The 22,708-nt window shown below is 34.2% G+C and overlaps 1 protein-coding gene across 8 annotated transcripts in view; it reads right to left on the bottom strand.

Annotated features, from left to right (window-relative positions):
* Positions 1-802: 802 nt before the first annotated feature.
* Positions 803-22,708, bottom strand: part of SEMA3A (semaphorin 3A) — a 346,181-nt gene continuing 324,275 nt past the window's right edge. For all 8 annotated transcript variants that reach the window (XM_072026340.1, XM_038179761.2, XM_072026369.1 and 5 more), the window contains 5 exons: positions 20,937-20,978; positions 16,158-16,315; positions 12,110-12,177; positions 6,862-7,004; positions 803-5,186 (listed from right to left, as the gene is read on the bottom strand). In XM_072026340.1, coding sequence (XP_071882441.1) covers positions 4,731-5,186; positions 6,862-7,004; positions 12,110-12,177; positions 16,158-16,315; positions 20,937-20,978 — 867 coding nt within the window. In that variant the 3' untranslated portion in view covers positions 803-4,730. The remainder of the gene's footprint in view (positions 5,187-6,861; positions 7,005-12,109; positions 12,178-16,157; positions 16,316-20,936; positions 20,979-22,708) is intronic.

The raw sequence follows: 22,708 nt of genomic DNA, 5'->3' as shown, positions 1-22,708 counted from the left end.
CTGTTAGGGCTTATTTTCATGCTCAAAAGACAGTAGCAACTGTACAACTTACTTTTGAAGTAGACATCTCTATCTTTGCTTTACAGAGAGGCACATGGACAGAGATGAATGAATTAGTGATGATTGAGTACTACTGGTTCTTTTTTCAATTCTTTATGTGACAAATGGAAATAACACTTTCTTTTCCCACTTCTTGTCAAGTATTGTTAAACTTCATGTCTTTCATGGTAGAATTCATCTCATTATCTGTTTGCACAATGCTTAATGCTATGCCATTCTACTTTTAGATAAAGCCCTTAGGCACTTCCAGACAGCTAGTAAATTTGCGTAATACAAGGGTATGCTGATAACAGACAGAAATTGATTTATTTTACTTGCTGTCTATGCAAGCCAGTTTCCAAGAGGAAGCAGTGTAGCTGTACTAAGCCATTTGAATGATACAGAGTAGATTTCATCAAGCATAGCAACTTGCTAGTTTCTGCATTGCTTCCAGGCTGCCTTAGTTTTGTTCATGGGCAGAGTGGGTTGCTTATGTGCATGTGCAGCTTTACCTGCACAAGTCCATGAGGCTGTGTCAAATGATACGCTGAAGATAAGTTTGAAGGTTTCATTTCAAGCCTTACTAGTTTGTACTCTTCATAAAGAAACAATAAACACCATTAATAAAAACAACAACCCTTCTGGCTTAGTAAACAGAACTTATATACACTGATAGCATTATATTGGCAGCAATACACTCCATACATTCATGAAGGTTACAGGGCACATTTCCATATAAACAGTTAAGACAGTGAACTTCAAATATTTGGAAGAAATGTTTATTTAACAACTGAATACATGCTAAAAGAAATAATTTACAGCAGCAGTTTCATTACATTTTTCCTCTCCAGTTTTCTAGTTCCCATCTGAATTGAAGTGATAGATATAGAATTAGAATTATTTACTATCCAGTAAGGAATGTGCTTAAAGAATAAGCACATAACTTTGGCACTGATATAGCAAATAAACTACCATATCACCTGTGTGGCAAAATCTTGCATTTTAGTATTATGCTGAACACACCAAAATGGAGTACCTCTAGATAACAGTACTTTACATTGTACCTCCTTATCTAGTCAAAAATATTTACATCTCTTTTGGCTAATGTGTAGGTAGCAAAAGCTGAACTATTAAACACATACCATTGATATTCACTAAATAATACATAAAAAGGATCAGTAAATGCGCATTCACATGCATTTAATTTAATTTTTTATTTATTTTTTTTTTTTACATAGTGACTTTATTGGGTCATTAAGATTTAACTCTGTTCTGCAAAGATGCACATTTTCTCAGTTTGATGTTATAGTTTAACAAAATCGTCATACAGTTTTTAGGAGACATTGAACAAATTCCCATCTTCAGTGATCCATGCAAGTGTAGTGTACATGAGTAAGAATAAGATTCAATGTATTTTTGTTCCTTTCAAATGGATGTCTTAAAACAAAACTTTTTTTTTATGGTTATAAATGAAACTTTTCATTTCTCTCCAGCATAAACACAACTTCTTACTTTTTCTAAAGTCTGTAACTAGAGGTTTAGAGGGTTTTGTTGATGATTTACAGAAATGTTGTTTTTACCTTTATTTTAAATCCTTATGGTGTGTTAAAAAAATATGACACAAATGGGGGTATGATTTTTATTGAAGCTCCAGGGCATCGTTATATCCAGGAATTTATTAAGGCCTATTTTCTTTGGAAAAAAAAATAGTTAATTTCACTAGTATTAAATGTTGTTGTAATTTGATGATAATATGAATGTGAAAAACATCAATTTCTGCTGCTGACTTATCATCTATCCTCTTATTTATATGAGCAAATGCAAAGACATAAACAAGACTACTCGTGTCAGTGAGGACTGAATTTAAGTCAGTAAGATCTGATCACATCTATTATCCAATTAGACTGATAGGTCATAGTAAAAACATTGCAACTTCTGTAATTTTGTTCCCATTAATTATCTTTTTTTTTTCTTTTTTTTCTTACTTTTTTTTTTTTTTTTTAATACAGAAAAGCGTATCTTAGAACACAGACTTAATTTAAGCTGTTTTTTTCTTAAGGAGTGGTGGAAGAGGTTAGTTTTTATAGGATTTATATTTTTTTCAGCAAATGGCAGAAAAAACGAGCAAGGTAAAGAAAAAAAAAAGTTACCTGGCAATACCATTAATATGTATAAAAGGAAACTAAGTCATTTAGGGCCTGTCAAAATCAATCTATATTTTTTCAAATGAATTCTCTGAGGTTCATTTTAAAACTGTTTCTTTTTGTAACAAACAGGATTCTAATGACTTGATGCTACATAATAGCCCTACACAAAAAGCTAAAGAGTGTTCTGTGATTACAATTAAATACTTCAGCAGACAACAAGGCTCACAAATTAATCATAGGCTGAGCTGAAAATTAATATTTCTGTACAAGAAAGCACATAGTTGAACCTATGTTTTAATTTATCCCTACTCAGCATATCATGAAAGTATGGGAATTTAACAGCACACTAAAGTTCACAAGAGTCAAGTTAAACACAAGAGATAGTTAAACTTGCTTCAAAACTAAATTCCCAAGTACTTTGCATGGCCTTACAGACTTGTCCTGCCCTATTCAATGAATTTATGCTAGAAAATTAAATGGCATAAAAAAACTTGCATGTTCATCCCCTGCAAAAGATTCAAAGGAGTCTAAAGTGATTGGGCCTTCAGTGATAACCCAGTTGTTGTGAAGGCAAGAAGCCAAGGTTTTGTTAATCAGAAAGATACTTTAATTAGTGAGTAGCAAGGAAATGGGGACATACTGTGAGAGTTGCTGTCACAGAGGTTGTGTTACATTGTATCTGATAAGGCCAATAGTGTTGTGATTGATAAATTAAATAATCTGGAGTGAATAACAGCAAAACAGATCAGTCATCAATACAGACACACTTTTATATAAAAACTCCTTTAGCAAACTAAGGACTTTGTTCTAGTAATCTTCCCCGCAATGACATTACTTGAAATTATGCCATTTACTGACTCTACCAAGGTAAAATATAGGAGGCTGGAGAAAGATGACCTCAAAAGAACTGGACACCATAGAACTGGGGACCAAAGGCACATATGTGCTGAGGTGAATAAATCCACTACTTATATCCCTAAACTGACACTTATGTTGCAAGTGCATTGTCTGTTTTACCCTGTTGCTCTCCTGTATATAGAATAACACAGAAGTGCAGGACCAAATTATCTGTTAGTATAAAATAGTCTTAAACTGAACTGCACCAATTTACTACTGCAGCAGACATCACCCAGGGATAAAATAGTCCCTTTGATTTTGAAACAGAGTGCTGGCTCTGAGGTTATATATATGTGGCCTAGTGCTGGTACTTTGAATTTGGGTGATCTGGCCCACAGAAAGAATGGAGCACAGAGAATCACTAGTGTGGACATATTTCTACCACTGAGTTGGGAACAAAACACCTTAAGATGAATGTGAGCTTTGCTCGTGGATATATGATAGTCTATGAGCCACATTATTTAAATATTAGCATTCACAAATATTTATGAACCAAGAAAGCAAGAGTGTAATTAGTAGAAGGTATTTTAATGCTTTTTAGTTTTTGTTTTTTTTTTTTTTTTAATAATAATAAAAAAATATACAACTGAAAATCGACACTCTCCTCTTACTTGGTTCAGTCTATAGCAAGGTATTACACAAGTTCAATCATTTCAAATACCATACTTAGAGAAAAGAATGCAGAAGACTTCCATGCGATACAGTGACTTTCATGTTAAAATAGCTTAGTTTTAAAATTGCTTTGAAGTTACATGTCATAAAGGTTACTGAGACAGTGGGGAGGAGGTGAACTGCAGTGTGACTAGTTCCCCTGGAAGATTTTCCAAACAAAAAAGTAAAGCAGCTCATAATTGGAAGTTGTCACTTTTTTTAACTCTAAACCAATAATTAGGAAGTACAATATTTCTAAGACAGAAAGTCTAATCTATTTTAGAAAAGAGCTAATGTTTGCTGCATATTTTCCATTGTACATTTAAATTATATTTTTTATAAAATACATCTTTAGATCAAAGCTGAAAGAAGTCATCAGTAGTAGGCCAGTGTACTCCAAATTTTTTTGTTCCTCCAGATGATGTTCAAATTTCCATATGTTGTTCAAATTTCCACAATCTCATTCAGTATTGTTTTTCCTCTTCTAGTACTTATAAACAGGAGAACTGGTAGACAAAACAAGAACAAATCCTTGTGTCCAATCATGTGTGTAGACGTTCATCAGCTTAACGAGTTCATGCAGTTTTATAATAAGTCTAGGAGTGGTAGTGCTGATGATGAAAGGTGGGTTTTGTTTTTCTTTTCTTTAAGATGACAGCATGAAATACAGCATTTTGTCTATATCTCAGGCAAAAGAGAAAGCAAAACCTGCCTGCTGAATACTTGGAGAACTCTTTGAGCATTAAGCTAGGTCCAGGTGAGTTTTCATCCTTGATACTCCGGTCTTTCTGGTCTTAGAATCAGAGCAGAGACAAAGGACTTACTAGGAAAGTTAGAAATGGATTTTATTTAAACCTAGTGGAAACTGTTTGAACTTTCCACTCTTGTAAACATCCACATAATGCCATGAAAAAGTTCATGTATATTGCATTTTGTTTTCCAGTTATCTGTCTATACAAGTTTCTACTTGGATGAGGTTCCTAGAGGTAACGTAGCTCAGACACTCCGTGGTGCCCTCTCAAATTCATGGGTCCTCCTGTTCCTACCTTTTTTATTCTCTTGTAGGTGCTTCCACTTATTTGTATTCACCTGCGCATTGGCAGGCCTTTGACGGCGTTGTTTGCGGTCTCTTTTCCAAACCTGCTCACAGAACTCATCCATTGTGTTGAGATTGGGGTGATTGATTAACTGCATGAAGTCTCTATACCAGATCTTTTGACTGGGTGTCATGCTGTTGGTAGCATCCTTGGTTTTGGAGGCATCACCATCATCTTCTTTATGGAGCAGCTCTTCCAGGTGGTCAGTATCAATTACTTCCAAGGTCACTTTGAGCAAAGTTTGCATGAAGCCATGCTCCACAGCATGACAAAAATAAATACCAGAGTCTCTCCGTTGAAGACTTCGTAGCAACAGACCTTGCTCTGTTCGGATCATTCGATCATCCACTTTTATCTGTATTAGAGAAAAGGGGTAATTTCAATAGTTTGCTTTCATATATGTGCAAAATTATCCTCTTAACATACAAGTTCCTTAGCACAGTTCATTTCAGCTAGTAAAATTTGGCCAAAAAGCCCAAAACCCACATAAATGGAATACCCCTTGCCAGTCATCTGCAGTTATGGCAGAGTCAAATACTCTGGGCAAACTATTCTTGTGGTACAAAAAGAGTTTGGAGGATGAAGAATTTACTCTTTAGTCTTTATTGATACTTGAATAATATTGGTAGCAGCTCAATCAGATGGAATTGTCAGTAAGATTAGAGAAAATGCCAACAGTTAATCAGCAGAGCCAGCATGGATTCATTTGCCTTAATTAAAGATGACACATTTACTATTACCTTTCAGTTATGCCCAAATATATATGTGGGAAAGGTTTGATTGTTCCCTACTACAGAAGGTCTAATTTGTAGGAGGGGGTTCAGGGTAAGTGGAGAATTTACAAAAGAACAATAAGGATTCAATCTGAAATTTTTAATATTCAACAAGTAGCTGTCCAAAATAGCGTATATTTATGAATGAACTGATATCTAGAAATATAATTTCCTTTTTTGAATCCATGTGGAGCTGTGGAAAGAATGGGCACATTTTCATCTGTTGCTCTTCTCACAAAGAATAAATTCTAAATATTTTACTATTTATGCAAATAAAGCAAAAAGCAAAAGTATATAAATCAGTTTACATAACTAAATGCATGCTTTAAAAAATGTGCTTCAGTGTAGTTCATGTATATTTCCAAATACTTAAATGCAACAGACAAGTTTTAGTTTCCTAGCTTGATCTCTCTACATACCAGAGTAGATTATTCTCTTACGACATACGTGACCTAGCTGGATAGTAAGATGATTTGAGAACCCGGATAATAGGTTCTCAAAAACCCAAGTAATAATGTAAGAATGTTGGTAACAAGAGGAAAATAATCTGTCAGCTTAGTGCAATGCAATCAGAGAAAGTGAGTGGTTTTGCCTCTATGAATATTGTTTTTTAATGAAAATGATATGCAAGTTTTCATACTCTTGGGTCTACTACAGTTCCTCATTCTGTCTGTATTATCTGCAGTTCAGTCTTGGAGCATGCAGCACACAGGAAACACTCCTGTTGGACTACCTTTTACATCGCATAATTAGATTAATATAGTCAGCTTTCTCTCTCTCTCTCTCTCTCTCTCTCTCTTTTTTTTTTTTTTTTTTCTTTTTCCGTAGCAACAGCTTTCAGGTCTTTGTAATTTTTAAGTTCAATATAATCCATGTACGATGCTTTAGGTGGTACTTAGCATACTAGCTTTTTGTTGATCATCTGTGAAAGGGAATTTTAGTATATCTAAGATATCTGAATGAAAATCAAAACAAAACAAAACAAAGAATCAAACAAACAAAAAAAAATGCTTTACAAGGAGTAAACCAGGGACAGAGTACGAAAGTTTTCTGATATGGATCAGTAAAATCTCTTGGAGTTTATGGGATTTTATGTAATAAGGGGATGAATATGATGAGGAGCAAGAAAAATAATAAGATTCCAGGAGAACAACTGCAAACTGAAGTAAAGATGGACATTATTCTGGGAAGGACAGAGACTCAAACATATCTTCATAGAAAAGATTAGTTGTATCTCTTAATTTTTTTCTACTGTACCTCTTCTTTGTGGTCATCATTTTGCTTCTGGAATTGCCAGTAGACTATGGCACGCTGAGATTTTGGACTGCACTCAAGAAAAGTGCTGCTATTCTCTACGCCATAGATAATCTTTTCCTCCACAGTCTGACCACTTGGATTATCTGTAAAGCAAAGGGAAAAGGCAAAAAGGAAAAATAGGAAAAAGGAAGGGAAAGGGGAAGGGGAAGGGGAAGGGAAGGAGAAGGGAAAGGGGAAGAGGGAAACATAAATTTAAATGATCAGGAAAGAAAAAAATATCTTAATTAGCAAATGAATTTGTTCATTTACAAATTGGGATCCTTTAAGGTGTTTCAACATAATAAGACTCTTAAAGATAAATTTCTCCATACCAACATGTCTTTGGAAAATCTCCATTGCCTCTATTTTTGTAAGCAACCCTTGTAGTTTTTTTTTATTATTATTTTTGTACTTTAAATCCTAACAGCTGTTAATATATCAATATGTGAAGTTAATGAATTTCATTGTGAAATTTTGTTCAAACCTCATTTTTATTCATCAAGGAAAACATCTAGGACATGACAAGAATTTTTATGGCCAACTGTATGCAGTGAGAAAACTCAGGGTGTAGTTGCAGAATGCCTGTAATGATGCCTCCTGGGCTCTATACTCATAATACTTTAGAGCAAAGTAATAAAACATGAGGCTATTTAAAAGTAGTATAATGTATTTAGATTATATAGCACTATGGTTTGCTGAAGCTGTTAATGACCAGGAATAATGTTTTCGAGGAAACAATCTTCAATTAATCATTTCCTTTCATACAGATATAATTTATGGAAATGTAATGAGGTTAATAAACCAGACATTATGGGAGGGGACAAAGAAAGTTAAACAAATAACTTCCTTTTGTAACAGCAATGTTTCAAGATATTCATCAACTTGCTGGAAATATCACATAGCTATAGGACTTATATGGCATTTGATTCTTCTCCAATACCGCAGAGGCTGTAAGGCATCATATTACAACTCTCCACCTTAGCTCTTTAAAATGCTGTTATGGTCTTAAGTGGCAAGAATACAATAATCCTACAGAGTAGATGGAGAGGAAGGAGTTGGTAAACTATTTAAAACTGTTTTGATCTCATGGGGTTTCCTGTCTCCTTGCCATTATTTGTCATTCTTTCCATTTTCCATTTTTGATCTACGGTACTGGATTTTTTTTAGGAACTTCTTTTGAAACAGTTTAACAGGAAAATGATGTCTAATGAAAATATTCTCAAATAAATCATTTGTCATAATGTGTTTGCTTTCACTTAGCCTTTATCATATTGGCCAAGTTTAGCAAACACAAGTTGTTTGCTAGACTACTGAGCCAAAGTTAAAATTGAGCTCCTGGTTTATGTTGACACAGAAATCATGTCTATCCATAATGATTTGCAGCACGATGGAGGATAGGAGGAAGGATGGGGGACAGAATAGGAACTTGTGCTTGCCCAGTTCTCAGTAAGGAAACATCAAATGGCCTATGAATGTTAAACAAATAGGGATGGATTAGCTTGCTTTCCTCTGCTGGATTATAAGTTTTTCCAGCAAGTAAGCAGGGTATCATATAAATGAGCAACTGAAGCAATTTTTATGACATCTCTCAGAAACCACATCCCAGCGAAGAATGTCAGTGCAGCTTTAGGCCAGGAAGATGGAGAGCAATGGTGGAATGACTTAGAAAGCAAACCAACAACGAAATTGTAATACAGATGGAACAGAATGTAGCCAAGTGTACAGAGGAAAGGCCTGATGGAGCTTGGGCAAATTTTTGTCAATAAAATTGAAGAACTGGAAATATATGAAGACATTAACTGAATATGACTGGAAGTGAAAAGATAATGATTGCAAATGGAAATGGTTGGATGATTACTCATTGCTACTCTATAGATTCAACAGCATGATGTAGGTGTCCTTTCTCTTTTGTTTCAAGTTAGATGCTCTGATTTAGGAACAGAATTCACATGGCTAAACAGTTGCCATGCAGTTGACAAGAGGTAGTTTTGTATCTGCACTGGGATGCACAACAGACAGCACATGCATGGCTGCAGCATATAAAACAGCCAGTAGGAAATGTCCCCTTCTTCACCTAGGATCATTTCTTTGGCAAGGATCCTACTGTGCATGAGCAGTACCATAGTTTTAAGTATATAAAGGAGTTTCTTCAGGAAAAAGTAGACATCTAGGATATCCTTAATATTTGGGAAACTAACCACAGTTTTAATGGAAGTTAGCTTGAAGGTGAATGCTGACACCGTTTGAAACTTCTGGGTGGTTTGTTGGATCTTGCCCATGGCATTCAGGTCTGAGATCACATGGTAGGTAGCAGAAGCCCCCTTTCAAGTTGCTCACAGCTCCAAAAAAATTAGCAATAGCCATGCAATGAGAGGGGAAGGAATTAAGAAATCCTTAAAATTTAATTTCTATGATTTAAGGGAGCAGAAAACAGGTCCAAAAATGTCTATAGATTTCACATAATACTGAGTATGTAGAGTGCAAGAAAGTAAAGCAAAGTGATGGCATAATCACAGGACCAGAGAACAGTTCTGGGACTGAGGGAGAAGGTGAAGAGAGTAGGAAGAAGAATGAATGACTAGGAAGTTCAGAAGAACAGCTGGAGTTATTAGAAAACTATAGAAGTCATGAAGGTGGTTATGAATTTTAACCCAAAATCCTGTCTGAGATCTGCAACTCCCAAAATGAATCCAACAGCAATATCAGTTTACTACCCTGATAAATACATAATTTCCAACATAACCAAAGAAGTATGAAAGGTTAGGTACTTATCCCAAGATTGGTTTGCAGATGAATTCATCGGATTTTACAGACAAACAAGAAGTTCTATGAGCTCTCCCTGGGATGACTTACGTAAGAAAAGGTTTCACCTCACTTACAAATTATTCAAAACAAACAAGCATATAAACAAAACCACCTTGATAAATTTATTGATAGCACTAGTATGGAATAATTAAAATTTGTTCTTTGGCTGACACAAAGTTATTTATGTTTTTAAATTCAAACACTTATATCTGGCCAAACACATGTACAACTGAGGATCCTCATCTTTCTCTGTTGCTGCATACTGTGTCTTATGCATTTGCACAGAAGAACTGAGAGAGCTAACTAAACCTTATTAAGCACTATTGCTTCTGACTGATATCTACGTAAATTTCCACAATGTCTTTAAAAGTGACTTGTATACTAAGAGACCATTTTTTGTTTGTTTGTTTGTTTGTTTTGTTCCTGTAGAGGAATGTGTAGAAATGTAGTAAATGATTGCTGGAGCTCATTCTTGGCTGTAAAAATTCCCAATTCTACTTGTGTCGTCCACGAAACTACTGGTCAGAACCAAAGAAAAAAAATAACATAAATTGGCAAAGTTCATGGACCATGTAGCTGTCTGTATACTGCATGATGCACTTTTCCATATGTAATAATCTAGGAAAATTTTACAGATTCACGACTAACTTTGTAAGTTAGTTTCTTCCAGTCAGTCCATCTTCATTTCACCACTAGGTGGTGAAATCATTTTCAAGTGATATCTTGCCTCATACTTCACTGCTTTACCTATTTTGACAAAGCTGTATTAAAACTCCTTGCGGTCAAGAGTAGTATATAATAGCTTTTTCCTGACCTTGAGTTCTCATGATTTTTGTCATAAAAAAAACTGCGCAAGATTAATCTCTTTTCTTTGTACTGAAACTATATTTTCAGACAAGTATGTTTTCCAGGGGAAGGTTAAAAAAAAAAAAAAAAAGTGTTTTTAATTACTTTCCTGGTCTATGAAGATAGGGAACAGACCTGAAGTTGTATAAATTACAGTTAGCAATGGGAAGAGAAGGTTAAAAATAAAATGGACCTGTGGTAGATAGCTCACCATGAATAGTTTAAAGACGGAAAAACTAAAAAAGGTGAAGGTAATGTCTACGACATGCTGCTTTCAGGAATAAAATCCACATGTAGTGCCTGATGTAATTTCATATTGGGAAACCAAAATGTCATCTCAGCCCCAATAGCCAGTTGTCTCATCTGCTATCTGATGTCTATTACTAGATATAATTTAAGTGAAAAATTGTGAACTTTCTACTAGTCCAAATTGTCAAATTCAAATTAATCTAATTGTGCATTCATGAGTTATAAAAATGTGACAATTGTATATTGATCATAGTTCGTTCATGAATTTTCCCAAGCCTTTTATTCTGAGTAGCTTGGCCTGAGTCTGAAACTAATGAAGCAAAAGGAAAAGCTACAGTAATCCTAACTATGATTAAATAGCTAATAATTAAAAAGGAAGATAGAGAAAATTGTTACTGGTAGATGCTAGTAGTGAATTGCAGCTGACACAAGAGTACATGTATGGATTATTAGTCATTGTTGCTATTATAAGAACTGTATGGACATAAGGGTTTTGAGGTATCTCCATGTTCAGCCACCTCTACTTTATTTATCCCAGAAATCTGTCCAATAGTTTAACTGTTATTACAGATATAACACAAACACAAGTAATTTATTTTATTTTATTTTATTTTCCAGCAGAGGGAACTGTTGCCTAAGTGTTCTCTTCATGTAGGGCAAAAAATACATTTTTCATTTTCTGAGTGAAGATCTTTTGAAGAGTTTGGCAACAAATTAGTAACTGTGAGGTTCATGAGCCCAGCAATTCAATAATGGAAGATCTGGTCAATACAGTATGTGAAAATAAAACAACAAAAGTAAAAGATGTCAAGGAAAACCGAAAGCATACTGAAAGCACACAGTACAGGCCTACTACATGGAACATCCTGATGGTAAGAGCTGTTAGGGTGTCACCTACAACAAAGGCCATTCCACATTTAGCAAAGGTGGCTAATTATATGCTTGTTTATCATCACATTCAAACTACATGAACTAACAAGTATGTACTTCTTTCCGTTTTGAAGGTGGTATTATTCTCTTCTGACATAATGAACCTAGTGTGATAGTATGATATAAGGTAAGTGAATCAGAAAAAAAAAAAAGAATAATAATAATTAAAACTGTTAACTTAGGAATAAAGAAATAATTATCTTTAGTGTCTGATCCAGGCTGCTGTAATAAAATGAGACGATACATTATGTTCGTCTGTACAAAATGTTCAAGACAATTTCTCCAACAAACCATTCACATGCTTCCTATTCTACTCATGCAGTGCAGAGTCTGTAAGTTCATACAGATTTGTTGTAATTTAGCCATTCCCATAACTCACCATGATGTTGCAGATCTGAGCAGTGGGTAAGAGGGTCTCCATTTCGGATGTCTTGTCGTCTAGTACGTCTGTAAGTATTATATTTGAAAATTATTAGCGACCTCAATGGTCAGCATTCACTTTTGTCAACAAATGGAGCATATACATAAAATTACGTAAGTCACAAGTGCATCTAATCAACATGATGAAGGAAATCAGCTTATTATTATATTCTATGCATTATCACAATTCATCAGCCTCTACACTTACCAACAAAGTCTTCAGGATCATGCCTCTTGTACTGAGTCTATGAAGTATATTTTAACTTTTTAGGTAATATTAATCAGAGACAAATTCATGACTTGATTCATAGATACCGAGACTGTTAAAAGGTATCAAAGCATAAACAGTAAAGTTGAGCATACACCAAAAACATAAAGAAAACATAGCTTTTCTGCAAACACAGAATACTGTAAGTAACATGGCACCTTTTAGTTAAAATGACATATTAGAATGAATGGCTTTTAAAGAGTGTCAAAGTGCTGAATTTTCTACAAAATCTAAGTTAAATTAAGTAGATGATCTCAGCCACTGCAGACTGATGTATGTGTAAAACATTTAATGTATGTATTGCACATAGCTTTGTCTTTAGAGTAACTGAATAAAACACTTGCACAGGAAGATTTGGAAATGATTCTGAAGTCTTTCCCTCTTTGATCTCCACTAGTGATTTTGGAAAACAAACTGATCTAAAATCACTGTGCTAAAAATACTCTATGTCACAGAATAAAGGTTTTAAATATATTTTTTGTTTTTGCATTTGTTCTCTCTTTGTCTGCTCCTATTTTTATTTAAATAGCTGTGACAGAAAATTCAACTGAGCCACAGAAAAGGGTTTCATATTAAAAAAGAAAGAAGAACAAGGCAAACAAAGATGTGTTTCAAGTGTGAGTATTTTACTTTAGGAACCAGAGAAAGCCTGAGGGCTTGCAAAATTAGAGGAGAACAAAGAGGATTAAGCTGCTGAACAATGCTGTGATTTCAGATTATAGCATCCAGCAACGGATATGCAAAAGTCAAGTAGCCTTGTAAAAAGCACTGTTGGTCACTCCCTTGTGGCAACAGCCCACATTTTTAAAAAGTCATTGTTGTGCAGTACAGAGAACTCTTCAGTTCACTAACCCTATTTGCAGTCTCTAAGAGCCCAGCATCAGCACATACTAATTGTTTTCACAGAAGCACCATCAACCGAGCAGCTGACTCCTCTTGGCTGAAAGACTTTACGTGTTTTATTGTTGTTGTTGTTTTGTTTGTTTATTTGTTTAATTTCAGCTAAAAACTACTGAAACGTTAAAACATAAATTATGTATATGAAGTATGGCAACAAATTTTAAAAAATGTAGATAATGGAAATAAAAAACGCAAAAAATGTTCCTAGTGAATCAGGAGATCTAAGCATGCTTTAATAAGAATGATTTTTTTGTTGATTGATATAAGATTCAAAAATATACTGACCCTAATTTCAGATACCTTCTTTATAGTGCTGTTTACCAATAAATAAAAATATCCCCAAGACATAAGGAACCATACAATTACATTATTCCATCCTAAATTTTGAAAGGCAGTATATTTATAGGGTACTATTTGTAGGAAAAAGCCTGTGGAAAGATTCATATTACTGTCAATGGAATTTGGATGTGATGTTTAGTTAGAATCTCAGGAAAATGTCGCACATATCAGCATTGTATCAACATGATGATTTATGAAATATGAACCAGAATACATCTACATGGGGCAGAGTTAAGTGGTCACAATACAGGAGCTCTGAACTGTCATTAAAACTTCTTAAATATACAAAGAAAGAGAAGTAAATTAAAATCATGGCTTGTAAAAGTTTCTTTTTAAAAAAAGGAAAAAGAAGAAGAAAAAAAAGCTCTATTAGAAAAGCATCTGTGCAAATGCCTCAGGACTCTCCCAGTATTTCTGGAGCCTAAAATTGCAGACATTCATTATTTGGAAAATGTTAACATTTAAGTTGTTTTCCATGATGCTGATTTTGTCACAGATGCATTCAAAGCTGGCTTGGGGCAGTGGGTACAGCAGGTACCAGGTAAATAGCTGATCCTCCCCTTCAGTAGACTTTTTATTCTACTGTTGCTGCTGCTCCCAGGGGAGAAAGGTTTCATGGAACAGCTGCTTCTCCTGTCAGGACCTCAGTTTCCCAGAACTTACTTTTTAAGCGAGCTCAAGAAACACAAGTTTTGCAACCCAAGGCTTTTCTATAGCTATGCAGACAAGTGTAGCTCATTAACCTCACCCCTTAATCCCAGTAAGAAGAGCTGTCTTTCCTTTTACCCTTGATGGCAAAGGCGAGCTCAGTTTGCCATTTAAGAGAATAAATTGAAGAGATGGATAAGGAACAAATTAAAAGCCCTATTTTTTCTCTCTATGCAAGCAGATGAATTATATGATTAGGTGATTTGTGAGTCTTGAGTGGGCAGGGAGTAAAAATAAATATTTTATGCAGAGAAAGCATGAATGCAGAGAAAGCATGAGTTTCAGGGACAGAAAATAGTTGAGAGGTAGCAGAGAAGGATTATCCAGTGGTTAGACCTTACTAAAATCTCCTTCGATTCAGAAGCAGTACTCAACCACACTGATTTCTAACCCTTAAAACTTTCAGATCGATTCAATCTTTCAGACCACCTTTGAAAACCTCACTGGTCCCTCTCCTTGCTTTCCTACTTCTCTTCCTATTAATGCTGTGTTCCCAACACAGATTTGAAATTATCCCATGCAGCGGAGAAAACTTGACCAGCTCTTCATTTTGGATGGGTTCTGTCTCTCCTTTTTAATTATTTTCTAAAGAATTTCAGGGGAAAAAAAAAAGTCTCAGATTAATTCCGCTTCCTGGTGCAAAAATAGAACCTGATATTCATTCCATAAGCAGCTTTTTCTTTTATCATCAGTAGTTGTTTAGGATGCATTGTAATGCAAACCTTGGAACTTTAATCCTCCATCTGAAAAGTCTGTGACACAAGTGTTACTTCCCACCCCGTACTACATTTCATCTCCTAAAACAACCAATTCAAAACTGGAATTTTGAATCTTGAAAATCCCAACTAAGTATATGTTAACATTAATTTCAAGATATATATAAAAGGTCCTTACATGTATAAATCCTTGTACTCCTTGTTTCTTAATGTTAACATGTTTTCATCTTTGGATTATCCAATTTATCATGGGAATCTCAACACTACGCCAGTGTCTGTTCTTATTTGCAAGTGGTTATCAATTCAGTTATTCCTAATTTCTACTTCAGTAACTAACAGCAGTTCAGTAACTATATGCTTTAAAAGAAAGAGTTCTAGAAACAAAGGAAAGCAAAGAAAATATGATTTTAAATCTTCAGAATAGGCAGCTAGGACTTGTAAATTCTTATGAAAATGCTGTTTTTTACTTACAGAGTCTGTTTTCCCTTAACCTTTACATTGCAAAGCCTTCAACATCAGTGCAGAGTGAAAATAAAATAACAGTTGTTTCGATCTGGGAGCATTTAGACATATGTCAATATATAAATTATACTTTAGAATAGTAATAATGTTATATATCACTAAATAATAACTTTCCATTACTGTTCAAAATAAATTAGAAAATTTTGCTTTGAATTACAATGTATGAAAATGTAGGATTATTTAGTTGTTTGAGTAGTGTTTTCTTTTTATTGTTATTATTTTATATCAACACCCCTCCTAATGTTACAGAAAATCAATTTATTTCCTGTTTATTACTGAATAGAAAGTTACAAATACATTTCAGAAACAATACTTCTCTGAATGTTTTGGCTTTTTTTTTACAACAGTTTTTAAGCCAACCAAAGAAGTAGCAGTGTTCACTTTAAATCAGCCAAGACTTCATATTGCTCGTAGCTCCCACAATTATGTTTTCTTTGGAATAGAAAAGACTCCACTTAACCATGCCATGAAAAATCTCCAAAGCCCTTTGGTCATATTGAGATCACCAGTTAAAACAAATAGCAAACCATGCAGATATCTGAAACTGTCCCTACCTCTTAGCAGTGGGGAAGTAACGTGAGCAGGATGAACCATCCCAGGCACAGTAAGGGTCTCTCGCAAGGCAACACTCAGCACATGCTTTTCCATACACATCACAGCGGTGTAAAGGAAGCTGTGAAACTCCAGTGGCAGAGCCAATGTAGAGCTGTTGCTGTAACAAAAATATAAATAATTAAACAAACAAATAAATAAATAAAGTTGCAAATTACCAGCTTTTTTTGCTAGGAAAGCCTAAAATATTTACTGTAAAACAACAAATGCAATAAGGGATTGAGATCCTGTAATACACTAAAGGAATGAGAATTGTCCTCTGGTTAAAATATCAAATAGGAATGACTGATTTTTTAAAGGAAACTCTCAGTGGCTTCTCTAAGAAGAAAAAATAATATTGTATTTTTTTCTTTTCTTTCCTTGTATTCAGATCCCCTTACTGGATAGTGCTACAATCAGTGACAGAAAACAATGAAGAATATTACTGTGGTTTTCATTTTAAAAAATAAATAAATAAATAAGCAGCTTTCACTTCCATTTCCTATATAAGACTTAGATTTCTGTATGTGCAGGGGGACTTCTAAAGTAAATTATTTTAGACAGATGCTGATATATTTCAGCTTGGAAGTTCTGCCATGCATGCACTTCTTTGCATATCTAGTAATTCTGATTCTTCATACTCTTTTCTGCAGGTCACTCATTTTCATTAAAACATATATTTAATGAGGGAAGATGGCATACTTATATTTGGATAAAAAACAAAGTTGAATGAAAGATGGAGTTCAAAGGTAGAGAGGAGCTGCAAAAGAAAAAAGTGATGCAAACAAAATGAGGTACCATTTGTAGCGTGTCACAATAGAAAATCTTGTCTCTCTCAATTTGCTCTTTAATATCAAATTCAGGTGGTCCATTTGGGAGGCTGGTCCCAAGAGAGGCATGAGGAAACAACTACTAAACCCATATGAAAGTCCAGACATATTTCTGCTTAACATTAATTCACAAAGCAAACAAGTATGAGTGTAGTAAGCAAATACACTTAATTCCAAGATACTAAACTAGGATAAAACAAAATAAATGGATATATAAAAATAGCATGGTGTAATCCTTCTGTTTTGAAAACACTGACACTTTTCTATCAAAAGCTGTCCAGCACCCATGATGGAGCAATTAACACTTCTCTTTTGAGTCACTCCAACAAATCCCACCAAGAAAATGCATATTTGTATTCATTTTTTCTGTCTTAGAAAATATATCTGGTATGAAAAAATAGGTTTTCAAGAAATATCAAAATTCTTTATCTCCTGCATTGGGATGTCCCAGAGGTACCAATTCCAGGAAATTCAGGGATGGAAGGTGGCTGAGATTACCTATTTATTGTAAATGATGAGCACTGGATACCAGGAGACAGAAAACTGAAAGCGTTCAAAGAAGGTGTTAAATTATTTGAGAGAGACAGCAGTTTGGCAGTTTTTACAGACATATGAACTATAACAGAAACATCCCTTGCCTTCATGTAAACATCAGTAGTTTTTCAAGGAAAATATGTCAAGGAGAAATATCCAAAAGAAAATTCACCAATAAATTGAAAACTAAGCCCTATTTAAGCAGCTGCCTCCATCCATTATAGTACCGTAGCTGGGCTGTAAAGCCACGCTCTTCTGGGCAACAATCTCTGACCACTCATATCTCTCCACAAAGCCTTCATTGTACGTAGCAGTCCCCAGCTAGTGTATCCTTGAGCAGCAGATGACAGGCAACAGACATGAAGGGCTGATTTTCTTTAACTTAAGTCACTTAATGAAGTTCCCAGCTTAGGGGTACATTCTGCAGTAAAAAGAGCAGCAATTCAAATCATAGGTGACCTAATCATTTCTCGGGGGATGCCTTTTCTCTTTACTGATTATAGAGGCAGCATAGGTCAAATTAGAGCTTCACTTAAGTATCTTAAATGTCCAGATGGTATTGATCTGGGTCCTATGTAATTGAGGCATTCATATATATATGTGTGTGTGTGTATGTGTGTGTGTAGCAATGTGTGTAGCCAATATAAAAATGAACCCAGAGAATGCATATGGGAAAATAAAGAAGTATGGTGTAATGGTTTCTTACACACCCCTGTAACCAATTTCATTTTGTAAAAAAGACCTCTCTAATTTCTAATAAATGTCTTTAGAATTAGAGAATTACCAGAAACACAGAAGAAAAAAAGAAAAAAAAAAAAAAGAGGCCAGAATAGGGTTACTTAAAATCTCTACTCCTTGTAAGTAAGTTCATAAAGTTCAGTCACTGAACTATAGCATGTGTTTTAGGTGCCACACAGCCTGAAGGCTGCTGATCTGTTTGCTGCTCTTCTGATCATATTTTTAGACTCCAGCTGGTGATCATTATTCTGGACACTAATAATATATAAATCCAGGCAGTAAGAAATTCAGAAAGTAGTAATAGAATGTTTTGCATCAATGGTCTGACTTTCTTTTGCCATACACAGACAAACTACTTCTTGGGCAAAAAGTGTCTCCCAAGTGGTTTTTAATTTAATGAATCATCTGATTAACAGATCAAACTAGAGAGAAATAATAATAATAATAATAATAATAATAATAATAATAATAATAATTCCTCTAAAAATCCTTGCGTAAGTATCATTACTCCAGAGAAGCTGGGAAGACTAGACTAACATTTTAAGCAATCCAATGATTTCTCTGCTGTATTGTGCTTCCCAAAAACTTTCCCTAGCATTTGGAGGAAGAGATAGCTGAGAATTTTGCATTTGCAATTAAAAAAGAAAAATACTTATAATAATTTAAAAAATTGAATGTCAAATAGAAGAACTTAGGAAGAATTTTAAAAATGAGGTACCATGTACCATGCTTTTATAGTTAAGATAAAAGAATTGTAGTGAAGAAAATAAAATAAAGTGATGTCCTTAAATGTATTCAATAGGACCTGCTGTTATTACTGTTTGCATTTCATGCTTCTGCTTTCTACACTGCATGAAGTTATAGTGCTGTTTATATGAAAAACACTGTGATTATCAGAACACGAGTAAGTGTTTGAACTGTAAAACTACAGTATTTTGAAAACCTAAATATAAAATGGAAACATGTTGCCAAATACTTATTTGATACAGAGACACATTGCCAAAAGCTTGTCATACTGTATCATAATTCTGTCATTTTATCCTGAGGCTCGTTGATTTTTCATGAGCTTAACTGTGCCTGATTAACTTGTGTTTTATGTTCTTTTTTAGCTTTAAACAATTTTAGTAGTGTACATTTGTTTTCAAAAGACCCAGGGAAAATCATAATCTCTCCTGAATAACTAAAGATGCTTTGAAGAAGAGATTGTACTAAAATATATGTCTCATTATCAAATATGATTGGCTGCTTTAAGGGAATGTACTTATAAAAATAATCCAAAGCAGAACATTTTGGTATGAAGTGAACACATATACAACTTGACAGGTTTGTTTTTAAATATCTCAGTATTCAATGGCACTTTTTTTGTGTGTGTGTGTCCTGCCATTTTTGTTGTTTTAGGTGATAAACTATGTCAGAAAAGTGGCCCCAAACAAAATGTTTTCTGTCAAATACACGAATGCTTTCAGACAACTTTCCTACATACAGTGAATTCAACTTCTGTTTAATAGTGAACAGAGAATTAAATTAACTAAATCTTATTTAGAATACATACATCTTTCAGTGCACATAAACCTGCAAGTAATACCAAATCTCCTTTTTACTGAGAATGACATTCATGGAAAAATTAATGAGTGTGAACAAGTCACTGGTATTTGCACAACATTTAATTTACATACTTATTTATTTTGAACTGAAGCAATGCATATCTAGTTTAAGTAGACTAAGTAGCCCCGGTAGACTCTCACAGTCTGCAATGATCAGTATCTTAAGGGCTTTCTGATGCAGAAACAACATTGTTATCCTTACTGCTCCTTTGTACATTCTCCCATCAGTGGTTCTAATTCCTTTTTGCATCCACCAAAGGATTTGCAAAATTGTGTGCCATGGTCATTTTGAGAGAGTGTGTTGTGTCAAAAGGTATCTTCTTTTGCATATTTCACATAGCTGTCTGATTAGCCTCTGAGGGAAAGGAACAGCATGCAATTCATGATTTTACCATGCTGTATTGTCCTTAGCATCACATCCCTGCCTGTTTGTAAACTACACCATTTTAGAGACTGAAAAGTCTTTATTTATTTTGTGTCTCTTCACAGAAACCATTCTGCACTTTGTTCATCCTAGGGCTTCTTCATATTCCACTACCTCTTTTCTGCTGGGATCAGAAGTGGTTCTGGTAATAATCTCTTCTGGTGATACTTTCTTCCAACATTATTTCCATGCCTAACTAGAGCCAGGGATCTCTGTCATGTGAATTGAATTTCCATTTATAACATTGGCTTTGGTAGAATTTGCTACCAACGCTACAGAGTAGAACTGGTTCCATTAAAGCAAGGGAACAAGTTTGGTCACTCCTTTAGAACAGTTTCTCTGTCATGAGATTTAATATGTGGAATTTTTTCTTGAGATCCTCCAGCTGGTTAGTTTGTGTTTAGTTTCCACCTTACCAGTAAGTACCACAAACTAGGATTTTCCTTTCACCTTTGCATGTCACATTTTCCTGAGAAACTACTGATGTTTATGTAAAGGCATGGGGTGCTGCTGCTGTAATTAATATACCCCTACTGACTGCCAAGTTACTGTCTCTAAAAGACAGAGGACAATAAATATTTAAAAGTGATTTAAAGTTTGTGCATATAGTACCTGTTTTGTGGAAATCTTCATTGCTGAAATAACAGTGGGTTCCTGGGGAGGGGGGAAAGAGTTAAAATATAAAATGAGCTCTATAAATACAGAAGTTCTGGTAGAACACTATTTGACTAAGTTAGAAAACCTGAAATTAAACTAGACATTCTTTAGTAATGGTCCTTCTTGCTGTCTTTTGCAGTGGATTATTTTTGAGTTATAAGTGAATTAGAATGCGTGTACATATCTCTCACATTATGTTTATTGTAGACATATAGTTTTACATCATTGTTACCGTTTCAAAGTGATTACTTTGTTACTAGTTTCACATTTTGAAATTAAATTAATCTTTTAATATTAAAGCTGCGTTTAAGTAACCTCCTAGAAAATATAAAAATAATAATGTCTAAAACAAAATATATAGATACTACATATTTAAGATTATAACACTGAAATAAATAATACTTTTTAACCATATAAATGTGAAAAAAAAATCTGCAAAATCTTTTCTTGTAAAAACAAACTATAATCACAAGCATAATCTTGTTGACTGTGCTGCACTATTCACATGAATCAAAAAAAAAAGTTCTTCATATTTACAGAATTCAGAATGAAAACATTCAAGAAGTTTTGTTTATTGTTTGTTTGTTTGTTTCCCATGCTGGCATATCCATTATTTAATCAACCAAATGGGTCACTAGGAGAGTTATTCCTGTCTTGGCTGTATCTACTCTTAATTACATTTATCTGTATCAGACCACTATCTACTTTCTTATATAACAGACTGACTGTAGCAAATATTTAATAGAGAAAGTATATTTAGATCTGATTAAAGGTATATTATTTATATGTTTTAGGCCCAGCTGCTTGAATGGATTTTCTCCAGAGAGTAAAAATGGCATCAATTTGTTATGAAGTCTGCAAGTCAGTTCTGTATGCACTTCATTCCATCTGAAAATTTACTAATGATCTCATGCATCATGGTTTTGGTTATGTAAAATAATAAAGTACTTATTAAGCTTTCACACTTATGTAGCTTTCAACTTGCTTATCCTGAGAGAATTTGGTATGGTTCAGTGGATGTTAAGCATGTGGACCTGCATTACCAAATGGGTTAATATACCTTATATTAAAAAGCATCAATTAAGTATAACATTTGAATGAAAATTGAACTCATTGGTTTGTTTGCTCAGCTGTTCAGAGAAATATTGCACAAATGGGGTTAAAAGAGACATTTGTTATCAATGTAAAAGATATGGAAGTCGTTCAGATTGGTGGAATTATAAATGAAAAGCATTGTACTCAGGACATTGCTGTTTAAGCAACAAAATCCATTCTTTTTGATGCACTTAAGGTATACTTAGAATCTATTGAAAATGTATTACAAAATATATTGAAAGATATTTGATCCTATGCACACAAATTCTCCTTATTACACTGCAGTATGTTAATGCCCTCTTTAAGTCTTAAATGTATGCCAAAGGAGATAAATGAGCTTTCAAGTAAATCTGAACACCAAAATCTCTTTGTGCAACGAATAAATACATAAATAAAATAAAATACTAAATTTGAATTTGCCATTTTCCATAGCACTTCTGTAAAGTCTTTTTGAAAGAAAACTTTCATTCCATTTATTTCCTTTCCTTTACTTTTATATATATCTGATCTCCTTTAGCTTGGCACTTTCTGCTTGATTTGGGGAAGAGACTTCTACATTATCAACAATTGCCAAATTACCCTGCATTAATGTAGTGACTTTTACATGTATAAGACAGACAGCTGGGAACCAC

This window comes from Anas platyrhynchos, chromosome 1 (genome assembly GCF_047663525.1).
Source record: "Anas platyrhynchos isolate ZD024472 breed Pekin duck chromosome 1, IASCAAS_PekinDuck_T2T, whole genome shotgun sequence".
In the NCBI taxonomy this organism is placed as follows: domain Eukaryota; kingdom Metazoa; phylum Chordata; class Aves; order Anseriformes; family Anatidae; genus Anas; species Anas platyrhynchos.
This window is presented reverse-complemented; position numbering and strand designations above follow the sequence as displayed.